The 11,731-nt window shown below is 47.2% G+C and overlaps 1 protein-coding gene across 1 annotated transcript; it reads right to left on the bottom strand.

Annotated features, from left to right (window-relative positions):
* Window positions 1–2,525: 2,525 nt before the first annotated feature.
* Window positions 2,526–11,045, bottom strand: LOC125513234 (gamma carbonic anhydrase-like 2, mitochondrial). The gene is made up of 2 exons (XM_048678287.2): window positions 10,543–11,045; window positions 2,526–3,214 (listed from the first exon to the last, which is right to left on the bottom strand). The coding sequence occupies exons 1-2, from the start codon at window positions 10,934–10,936 to the stop codon at window positions 2,838–2,840; spliced, it is 771 nt and encodes a 256-aa protein (XP_048534244.1). The 5' UTR covers window positions 10,937–11,045; the 3' UTR covers window positions 2,526–2,837.
* Window positions 11,046–11,731: the final 686 nt, after the last annotated feature.

The following is an 11,731-nucleotide window of genomic DNA, read 5'->3' as shown; positions in this document are numbered from 1 at the left end:
GAGTTGATCTACCACGAGATCGTAGAGGCTAAACCCTAGAAGCTAGTCTCTGGTATGATTGTATGTTGTCCTACGGACTAAACCCTCCGGTTTATATAGACACCGGAGGGGGCTAGGGTTACACAGAGTCGGTTACAAGGGAGGAGATCATCATATCCGTATTGCCTAGCTTGCCTTCCACGCCAAGGAGAGTCCCATCCGGACACGGGACGAAGTCTTCAATCTTGTATCTTCATAGTCCAACAGTCCGGCCAAAGGATATAGTCCGGCTGTCCGGAGACCCCCTAATCCAGGACTCCCTCAGCCGTCCCGAGGTCGTCCCCGCGGTTACACCGACCCGCGCTCCGCCGTTGCACCGCCCCTTCGGGCTGGAGCGCCGCGGCTCGCGGTCCCTACGACCACCCCGAGGTCTTCCGCTGTCGCCCTGACCTGCCTGCCGCCGCTGCGTCGCCCCTTCGGGTCGTAGCGCCACGGCCCGCGGTCCACCGCCGCCCCTGCACGTCGACTTCTCGTGGTATGCGCCGCGCCGCCTCCCTTGGTGCGGGAACACCGTCGTCCACGCCGGTCTTCGTCACACTGTTGGGTTCTCCTCGCCTACTTCGAGCACCACCGCCGTGCTCCTAACTTAGCCGCCGCCGCTGCCGCTGCTACCCCCGTAACCGACGCCGCCGCCCGTCCACCTCCCTTCGTCTTCGTCCAGCACCAACTCGTCGCCAGCGTCTCCATCATCTACCCCGACCACTTCGTCTACTCCGACCACCGTTGGTGACATCGGCCCCGCGCTGATGGACGCCACAATCGTCGTCGAGTTCTTCTCTGTTGGCCTCTCCGACTTCTTCGACATGGTGTACAGCTCGTGCAGGTCCCAGTCTCCGCATGCCCGGTGCTGGCAACACCATCGTGTGCCTTCGTCCACGACATGTCCCCGGGCCTGGCAAGCCTGGTGCGGCGTTCCGTCAACTTCGTCTTCGTCCGTCTATGCATGCCCGGTGCTGGCAACACCGGTGTGTGATTTCGTCTATGATGTGTCCCCGGGCTTGGCAAACTCGTCGCGACGCGTTGTCAACAGCACCTCCTTTCCGGCGCACCACTACTTCGACACCACTGCGCTCATGCTAACTCGGCGCCCCCTTGCGCCCGCGGCTCCATGGCGACTTCCTCGACACCGGCCACCCCGACTCGACATCGACCACAACATTCTTCACACGGCTACCTCGACCACGGCTCCACCACCCACGCTCTCGGCTACCTCGATAACGACACAAAGGGCTACCGCCTTGCTTGAGCAACCTCGTCGGTTTTCACTCCAGCCATGACTCCGTGATGCATCGACCGTTACGACTGTGGTGGGGGGGTGTTCGTCGGCTTGCCTTCGGATTCTTCTCCAGACTCACCGTCTGCGTCGCTACCATTGTGACTGCGTGGGGATGTTGAGTATCATGATTATTAGTAAAGACAAGATAGACTAGGATTTGTTCTGGCTTGTCTTGTACTCCAAATAGACCATTGTACTTCTATATATATGCCCACGAGGCTCAAGCAATACAACAACTATTCCACCAATGCCTCTCTCTCCCTTCTAACACTACCAATGGCCAAGTTCCACGCAACACGCACACGCTGCCTATATATGTGCACACTTGACACACACAAACCGTACCTGGGCGGGATGTCTGATACGCTTCATGAACGACTTTCTGTTGGGAGTTCAAAAAGAAATTGGGCTTCCTGTTGGGATTCATCTTGGTAACTGATGTCAGCATGGTTATCAGCACATGTAGGTGTGACAGTAACATTCCCCTCCCCCCGCAGCTTGTCCCCAAGCTGGTGCTCATGGGAAACACTGACGCAGCTCATCGAGATCTTCCCGGGTAGTCAAAGGGCTCAGGTTGGTCTGACCACTGAATGCGGCCTTTGGAGTGTTGTCGTCGAGCCACGCTGATGAAAACAACGCTTCAAAACATACACACACATACATAAGGAATTGAGATAAGGAAAAGCAATAAGGGACAACGGTCGCGGTGATGTGAATGAAAAGAAGACAAAGAGGTTTGACAAGTTTATGGAGACACAAGACAAGAAGATCAAACTACAAGAGAAGAAGGCCAACGTTGATCAAGAAGATGTCAGATTTGGATCTAATGCGACGAAGATTGTGCAAATGTATCGATCTAATGCGACGAAGATTGTGCAAATGTATCGTGCTAACGTGTTGAAGCGCTAGGCGTACGCTTCAGAGGAGCCGACCAAATAGTGATGAATTTGGCAGACAGCCAAGCTAGGATAGAAAGGGCTGCCATCTTTTGGTATCGGTTTGATGTAAAAACTTCTTGAACATCGGCGCATTTTGGTTGTTATTGCATCTATTTATAATGCTAAATTGTTATTGATCTACATACGCATGTCAAGTGAAAGAGGTCATACCCGACATATGGTGCATCGGCCCTACCACGTACGTTTGGTGTGTCCGATTCAGTGCACGGCGTTGGAGTTGCCCTTGGTTCCATTGCTTTCTTAAATGCAACTACTAAAACCTTATCTCATAGTTATCCACCATAATTTGTCAAAATACATGTTTCCTCATGGCACAGAAAGCAAATTTCTACCCATAAAATATGTTCAATGTGAGGGGAAAACAGGTATGTGCGTTGCACTGCCGAACAAAGGTGCAACGAGGTACAATTCCTGCTGTGCAGGGTGTCCCCAGTTGACAACCATGAACAAAAAATTCAACGTAACAGATGGACCCAGGCTACAAATTAGATTGAATACAGAGATTCTAGTATTCGGGCTGCTTTATTTCCTCACTCATTTGCTGGGAGAGGGAAAACATGATCTTACAAAGGAATTGAAAACGACTTCTTCAGCTTCTCTACCTCCAAATAAGCATTAGAGTATGGGAGGAACTCTGAGAAATGGCTTTGCATAAGATCATTGATGGCCACAGCAAGCTTTGGAATCTCCATTATCTCTTCGTTGGTCAGCTTCCTAACAAACCTGGCAGGGTTGCCAGCCCAGAGTTCCCCAGTCGGAATCCTCCTCCCTGGGGCCAGGACGGAGCCAGCTTCAAGGACCGAGTTAGTTTCAACCAATGAGCCTTCCATTAGGATGGAATGCTGACCGATGATGCACTCAGGTTCAATAGTGCATGAGCGCAGAAGACAGTACGCACCCACTGTCACATACCGGTCAACAAGGGTCTCAGCTGGAAGACCTGTGAACAAACGAAGCAGAAATGAGAACCAACAACTAACGCAAGGTATCACCAAACATTATAGGTTAACATACATACAAAGGGCACGTGGAAAAAACCAAGCACCCCCCAAAGTAGCACTATTACTTCAGGGTCTGTTCAGTTTACAGGAAAATCAAAGGGGAACTTTGAAGGAATGCTATCCTATAGTTTTTCTCCCTGTAGCAGCGTTCCATTCAACGGAATGGATGAACACGAAAATGTAGGAAAGATTTCACGGAACCTCAATTTTGCAGGAAAACAAACATGCAAAGAGAGAATTTTTTTGGCCGAAAGCCCAAGGCGATGGCCTTGGTACCAAATAGGAAAGTCGTCCATGTAGCTACTTACTGTCAAATCAGCATGCAGCAGCATGCAACCTGAGTAATAAATATAAGGTGGGTTGCTGCTGCTGCCTTTTCTAGCCAGTCTTTCCTTTGGTTCTCATACAGTCCACAGAACGCCTACTAGTCTAGTTTTCCTCCGGTTCCTATTCCTTTCTTTTGCTACTCCAAAACTTTCCAGTTCATATGTTTCTTATTTGACCCTGTTATGTGGACCAACCCATCAAACATGGAGTCTTATTCCTTAATTAGAGTCCTAGTTGATTAAGCATCTTTGTTGAGAAAGAGTCCAGTCAGTAGAGATCTTGTTAGAGTTTGAATAGATTTACCCGCTTTTTGGTCAAGTCTTTTCTAGAGAAGAATACTATCGTTTACTCCCTCCATTCCTAAATATAAGTCTTCTTAGATATTCCAATAAGGACTACATATGGAGCAAAATGAGTGAATCTACACTCTAAAATATGTCTATATACATCCGTATGTTTGTATTGGAATCTCTAAAAAGACATATTTAGAAACGAAGGGAGTACTTTTATCTACTTCTCAGTAATTAGGGTTAGGTAAATAGTAGATTCTTCCAATTTGGTATCAGATCCATCTACGAATGAGGGCAAATAAATCAAGATCAAGGCTGTAGAGCAAATGAAGATCATTAGGAAGCAATTGGAGGCCTTCACACGCCAACGAGCCGAGGATGTGCTTGACGGCGCTTGAGCAACGGCTATCGGCGCTGCCGCCACCTCCAGATTCCACAGCTGCAGCAGCCGCCCATGACGCCACCTTTAACGACGACTCGCCCCTGGTGCTTCCCCTCATCAACAGCACCTCTAGTGTCCCCTTTTCCAGTGGGGGTAATCGCCACCGCCTCCGCCGGCGGACCTTCACCCGCTGGGCAGATTGCCCACCCCACCACCCCCTCACTTTCCTGCCTTTCACCTCTACTTCCCCTCGCAACAAAACCCTGTGCTGACCACTGCCAACCACTCTCAGACGCCAACAAATTTTTACCACCTCTAGCCATCTCCTTACTCGCCACAGCCACCCCCTAACATCAATCTGGACCACTTGGCACTCTCACCCTACAGCCCAAATCCCTCCCCCCCCCCCCCCCCCCTAATTTGCCACCCACCTACCAGCAGCAGCCGTACCATCGGCAGCAGCAACCCTACCATGAGCAACAGCAGCAGCCGCAGATTTTCACCGCCGCCTCTACCACCTTCACGCCTCCACCTGCCAACCAGTTTCATATGCCGTTATGGCCTCACCCCCCCTCCACAACCCATCTATGGATCCACCCCGTCCATCTCCTCCCTTCCGCCCCTACCAAACAATCACCTCGGATGAGGTTCAGGTTCTGGTTCAGGCGTGCCTCGGTTCCACAAAGCTCGACTTCCCGGCGTATGATGGTCCGGTCGATCCTCTTAGTTGGCTCAATAGGTGTGAACAGTTTTTTTCACGGACAGCGCACAGACGTGGCTGACAAAGTCTAGACTGCAGCCTACCACCTCACCAATTTGGTTTAGTTTTGTTACTTACAGCTCAAGTGCGATATCAGCATGCCGACACAGTTGCAGTTCAAGGAAGCTTGCCACTTCCAGTTTGGGCTGTCACTCCGCGCCAATACCTTGGGCGAGTTGGCACGTCTGCCGTTCACTTCCGCGGTCGCCGACTACACCAGCAGATTTCTAGTGCTCATGTGCCGCAACAATTAGCCATTAACACTGTCCCAACAACGGTTTCTGTAGAAAACAGGGCTGCCCAATGGTCTTCTCATTGACCTCAAGCTTCAGCGGCCATCTGACCTCCACACCGTTATCTCCTTCGCCAAGGCCTATGAGCAGCGGCATTTCCCTCCAACGATACACCAAGTACATTGTCGGATGCCCTAACTCATACATACCAGCTACAAGCTTTGGGTGCCAAGTAGTTTCATGTTGCATATATTCAACAATGAATGGAGCTGGTCATATTGCCCTTGTTATCTTTTTTATCTGTATCTCATGCACTCGGTCATACTACAAATTGCTCAACTATATCTGTCCAGACCAGGAATTTCCAGCTATCGGTGATAGACTGGAAACTGGTTGCTGACCACCATAATCCATACCCATATCTGTAATACATACATACATACATACATACATACATACATATATATATATATATATATATATATATATGTGTCCCTCAAATGGATGTGTCGAGCACCAAGTTAGTGCTAGATACATCCATTTGGGGGATAAGCTTGGAACAAGCTTTTTCGGACGGAGGGAGTATATATATACTGCTGCGCTAAAGTGCGCCTGAGCGCAAAGTTGCTAATCGTGCGCTCCGGTCAGACAGCGCGCACCACGGCCTCCGTCCCTCGCCTCTCTAATCAACCAACCATCAAACTTCACGTATTTTTCTTCCGCCTAGTAGTAAATTTAGGGGGAATCTAGTAACCATATTAATTTTGTTACTATTGCCCCCCAATCGTTCACCGTCCGCGCACATAATTAGGCCGCATAGTAATGAACAAGAGGAAAGATAGTAAAAGAATTTATTACGTTACTGCTGCATGATCTAGTTTTCTCTCTAATCAACCAACCATCAAACTTCACGTATTTTTCTTCCGCCTAGTAGTAAATTTAGTGGGGAATCTAATAGCCATACTAATTTTGTTACTATTGCCCCCCACTCGTTCACGGTCCGCGCACATAATTAGGCCACATAGTAATGAACAAGAGGAAAGATAGTAAAATAAGTTATTACATCACTGCTGCATGATCTAGTTTTATTAGTGTCCGCTACCATTTTCATGGCTCGTGAAATAGTTATGGTATATAGTAATCAACCATCGTAACCATTACCATCTGGACAATTGCTCCTAGTAAATGTAATGAGCATTAGTAGTAATAAGAGTTCTCCAATGGTAAAGTGAGAGTATTTGCTCAAGTAATGGATCATGGGTACAACTATTAGGGATTTTCACATGGCAAATCACCGTAAAGGTTAAAAGTTTCACGCTATAGTAACGCATGGAGTGCAAATTACTACATGTGGCTTGACACTTACGATCAAAAGAAAGTTAGGTACCACGTGGGGTGGGATGGATCGGCGGAATGGTGCATGCAGTTACTTTTTTCCTAATCTGGTTACGGCTCGGTAGGCAGCGCACACAATAATAATTCTAAGCTCTGGTTCACTTTAGCAAGCCTATATATATAGCAAGGTGCGTTTCTCCGATTTTTTGATCCCTTCACCCATATTGTATTTTTTGAGATTTTTTGTATCCAAGGTGGTACTGATTTTTTGTGGTCCATCTAGCGGCAGCGGCCCATCAGACCAGCCCTCCATGCGTCTGCATCCGTGAAGGACTGCGGCCCAGGCCCATGATGCCTAGGAGAAGAGGCAAAAAGATAATGGCTGGTTCCAGGGATCGAACTCCTGACCAGTGGAGCAGTCTCGACCACGGCGTCCAACTGAGCCACCTCATGCTCGTGTGAAGAAGAGAGGATTCGTTCCTATTAAATAGTACCACCTCACTTCCATACATTTTATTCCACCGATTTATATACTTCTCTGATCTGAAATCAGTAAACCGCCTCAAGAACCAATAATAAGAGGGCAAGAAGTGTGTTTCATTTGCTCGCAAATATTGAGCGGGAAGGAATCCTCCAAGGAGAGAGAAGCGATCAAATAAATAACGAAAAAGACACGGCTACATAGAGGGCGTCTCGGAGAAAAAGGGAGATCTCGATAATAGAATGGAAAAAAACTGAAAAGCATGCAGCTACACGGCGCAAACACGCCTCAGAGGAAAAATAAGGACCCAGCTGTGCTTTAGGGGACTAAAATCAAACGCCCTAGGCTACGGCACAAGCACACCTCGGAGAAAAAAAAGGACCCAATCATGCTTTACGGGATTAAAATCGAAGGCCCCAGGATGACGTGGAGATAAGCCGGCACGCTAGATCACGAGGTTACTTTAATCGAAGGAAAAATGATATTTGAAAAAAGGAAAAAGTTGAGTGCATGGATATGCACCTGGATTCAGGCTACCGGCTCACGCCTCTGTGTCCAATCATGAAGCGGGTCGAGACGTGCTTGCATGCGCTAACACTAGTGATTGACGGGAGCATGCCTGCCACAGTGTTGTTTTGGACGAACAACTAATTTGAGTTGTTTTCTCCTAAGAGTTATCGAATTATCGCTCAAATTAATCAATGCAGTGCGATGTTGCTTAGGGACGGTTAGGCTGCTGTGACGGCATCCTCATACTTCCCCGAACATGCTCATTACACATATTCTTGCAACTACGGGTAAATTTTGTTTCTTTTCTTCTCCGTGAATCCTAAACATATGGGCATTCTGATTGTTCTTCTCTAAGATTTCATATTTGAAGCATGATGTTTGCAATCACACCCAAACCAAAATGTTTCTTTTCAGATCAAAAAATGCACCGCTTCAAAACCATGTTTATTGGCTAAGAACATGCATTTTTTTTCTCTTTTTTCTCCCGTTGCAACGCACGGGCATATTTGCTAGTAACAACTATTTGTAATAAGAAGCAATGCAGGATGCAAGATACAACACATCCAAGCTAAACCTCAACTGACTAGTTTTACGAGCTGCCATCGGGCCTCGCGCTTAAGCAATTCAACTAAGCAAGAGAAAAAAAATCATAAACATCTTATCTTCTCAGAAGTATTCAAGGAAATTTAAAATAAGAACAAGCATTTGTAAACAAAAAAAGTAGAGATCAAATGCCAATGCACTTTATAGGGCAACCTGACTAAGTTGAGTTGGCTAAATACACTGAAGGGTAGACACATGGATTAACCTAAAAGTAGAATTGGCCACAGGAAGCAACAACAGGGAAAGATCAGAATTTGACTTTGACCAACCAAAGCATAGAATCGGCATTTGTAAACAAAAAAAGTAGAGATCAAATGCCAATGCACTTTACAGGGTAACCTGACTAAGTTGAGTTGGCTAAATACACTGAAGGGTAGACACATGGATTAACCTAAAAGTAGAATCGGCCATAGGAAGCAACAACAGGGGAAAATCAGAATGTGACTTTGACCAACCAAAGCATAGAATCGGCATGAACTCCACAATCCAAATAAGGATAAATGATTGAATAATTTTCTTCCTGTGCGGCTTAGAGTTCAACCGGAGTGTTGCATTTTAGGTGTGGCGTGGCTAGCGTCTAGGCTAGGGTTTGGTATTTCTACTGGTTGGATAAATAGGGGCTCAGGGGGTGATTTGTCTGGTTTAAGATAGTTGAGGGGATAAGAGATAAGTATGTTTAGCACCCTAAACTATTAGGTCTGGGACACTATTCCCCCTACTCTATTTTCAGGTATAAAAGAACCTCCCAATATAATTGAACCAGATGATAAATCACGTAATCCAACTTTTTTACCCAGTTCAGGTTACGTGATGCCAGTTTATGACTTTTCTTCATCAATCACATCTTTTGACTCTTTGTGTCATCACCCTATCTCTCTAATTACCTTGCCTTGTTTTTAACTTGCTCCTCGCCCGTTCTATCCTCGATTCTAGATAGGATGCATCAAGGCGTACTCAAGAATCCTTGTCAATGCACGTACTAGAAATCTAGAATCTCATCAATTTGGTTCAGCTACAACCTGCAGTAAGCTAGCGGAACTAGCAATCAATTAGATGTGCAAAGCTAGCTAGACAAGGTCCATTGATTTTTCGTGGCAGCAACAACTAAAGTAACTGATCACGACTACCTAGCTATTTGCTGCAACTCCGATGTTCCATAAGGGAAGTCGATCAGCTTGCAGGATAAGCAGCTTCACGTGTGGTACGTTCTCGACTTGCTCCCGGTAGAAAGTACCAACCAGCTAGCTTTGCATATCAAGTCGTTCTTGCCTGAAAGCAATCGGCAAGTTGAGCCTGAGGACATTCGGCCGCCACGAGGTTGCAATCGATCAAGGTAGCTTCTCCTGCGCCGCTCTCGCCCCAGCCGAGATCAGCGCGTTGAGAGCCCTCACCTATTCACCCTCTCTATAGCTCATCTACATCATTGTCGTTGCCTTAAACGACGGCTGCACTCGCATATCGCACGACGGAGAGGAAGCTAAGTGAAATGTTGTGGACCAGAGATTTATTAGAAGAACTGAAGATATTGAAGACTAGTTGTATGAATGTGTGGTGTGATAACAAATCAGCAATCAACATAGCACACAATCCAGTGCAGCATGATACAACCAAGCAAGTGGAAATAGACAGATTCTTCATCAAAGAAAAGCTTGACGCTGGGATCATCAAGATTGAGCATGTGAGTTGTGGGCAAGAGATTGCAGAATGCTTGACTAGAGGATTGGTAACTAAAGAATGCAATCTGGCATGTGACTAGAGGATTGGTAAGGGAAATGATAGATATCTATCACCCCTCTTGAGGGGGGGTGTTGGATGAGGGGCCCATGTATTGCTGACCCAAGTGGCCCAGGCGCATGGTGGCTGACCTAATAGAAGAGAAGCAAAGGGTATTGGAAAAGAGACTGACACGAGAACAAGAGAGTGCGCCGCCATGGCGATTGACAGCAAGCTGGTACTCCCCCCTCCTCGTTTCAACACCAACAAACGAAATATAAAGAACGGTGTTCATCTCAAGAATGCCGCGCATAGACCTCCGAAATGTAAATTACCTTCAGCTCTCCCAGTCAAATTACCCCAAATCCAAATCATCAAACTTTATTATCCAATTGAGCCACAAGAAATATGGATCGGAGGGAGTACAGTTATTATTATATTTCACGAAAGATCAAATTATCCAATTAATTAAGATATAACCAATCGCTCGTCCAATTAGGACGGAATCATACCAACCACAGCACCACATACTACTAGCTAATTCATCCGAGAACATTCCGCAAGCAGTCATAGTGGTCAGATCTGGGTACTAGACAAGGTAGAAGAAACAGATCGCATATAGAATGGGAAGACCTGTAGAGGCCGACCAGGCGGCGTGGAGGACGGACCGCTCCTGGACGTTGGCGCAGAACCCAAGAGTGATCTTGTTGAGGTCGCCCCGCAGCACGGAGCCGCTCCAGACGGAGGCGCCGTCGTGGACGGTGACCTGCCCGGCGAGCACGGCGTCGGGAGCAACGTACGCGTCGACGGCCACCTTGGGAAGCCACTGCCCGAGTGGTACTAGCTGCCGCTGCCCGCGGTAATCCCACCGCACCCGATCCGCACCTGCCGCCGCGGCTGCGACGGGGGGTGGTGAGGACGATGGCGCAGCGGGGGCGGTGGCGGTGGAGGAGAGGATCCGGCGGAGGGAAGGCGCCGCGGCGGCGGAGGCGCGGCGAGAGAGGCGAGACAGGGAGGCGGCGGCCATGGTGGCGTGGTGGTCCGGGAGGTGCGTGGGTCGGCCGAGCAGGCGGTCTTCGTCGCTCTCTTAGACAAGCGCGCCTGGGCTCGGCTTTGTGTGCAAACGGGCTTTTGCAATCGTGCCGGAAAAAAAAGGGAGAAGCTCAGTTTCCCTAAAAACAAAGAAAATATAAAGAAAAGGCTTGATTGTTAGGGCATATACAATGATGGCATGTGGATACATATGTTTCATGACAAAAAGTAATTTAAAACAAATAATTTGAGGCATCTACATTTATTATTTTCTCTTCAATGCAAGCAATCACTAGTGGGCCTCATTAAAAAATAAAAAATAAAGACTCTAGTACACATGCATCTCTACTTTTCACTTCAATCTTTTCAGATTTTGTTACCGGATCACACTTTTTCTTTTCAAGCACCCGCCTCCTGAATAGGATCCCGCTTCCCTATCCAAACCTATTTTACGTCATATCCGATCCTACATGGCATGTGAGGCATCACCTTAAGGCTATGCATTGTACATGCCCTTATAGCTCACTAGTAAGCGTACGTGCAACGTCTCGACTGAAATTCTTGTACTCCTTCTCTCCGAAATTCTGTCCATTTTCACGACACGTAACTCAAAATGAATGAAGTGTACAACTTTGTTTTCACAAGGTTATTTCAAGATTAATATTTTACAAATGATATACTTGTTGATTGAGAACCCATCCTTATGCGTAAACACATAAAAAATACTTTTTTTGGGAACTGTTGACCTATTCATCCTCGATCATGATAGTACAACGAACAGCAGAAATAA

Source organism: Triticum urartu, chromosome 6A (genome assembly GCF_056163025.1).
Source record: "Triticum urartu cultivar PI428250 chromosome 6A, HENAU_Tu73, whole genome shotgun sequence".
NCBI classification, from domain to species: domain Eukaryota; kingdom Viridiplantae; phylum Streptophyta; class Magnoliopsida; order Poales; family Poaceae; genus Triticum; species Triticum urartu.
Note: the sequence above shows the minus strand (reverse complement) of the source record. Positions and strands in the feature narration are given on the sequence as shown.

Coding starts and splice junctions, on each gene's coding strand:
- LOC125513234 (XM_048678287.2), bottom strand. CDS start 10,936: ATGGCCGCCGCCTCCCTGTCTCGCCTCTCTCGCCGCGCCTCCGCCGCC. Junction 3,215..10,542: donor CGCCTGGTCGGCCTCTACAG/GTCTTCCCATTC, acceptor GTTTGTTCACAG/GTCTTCCAGCTGAGACCCTT.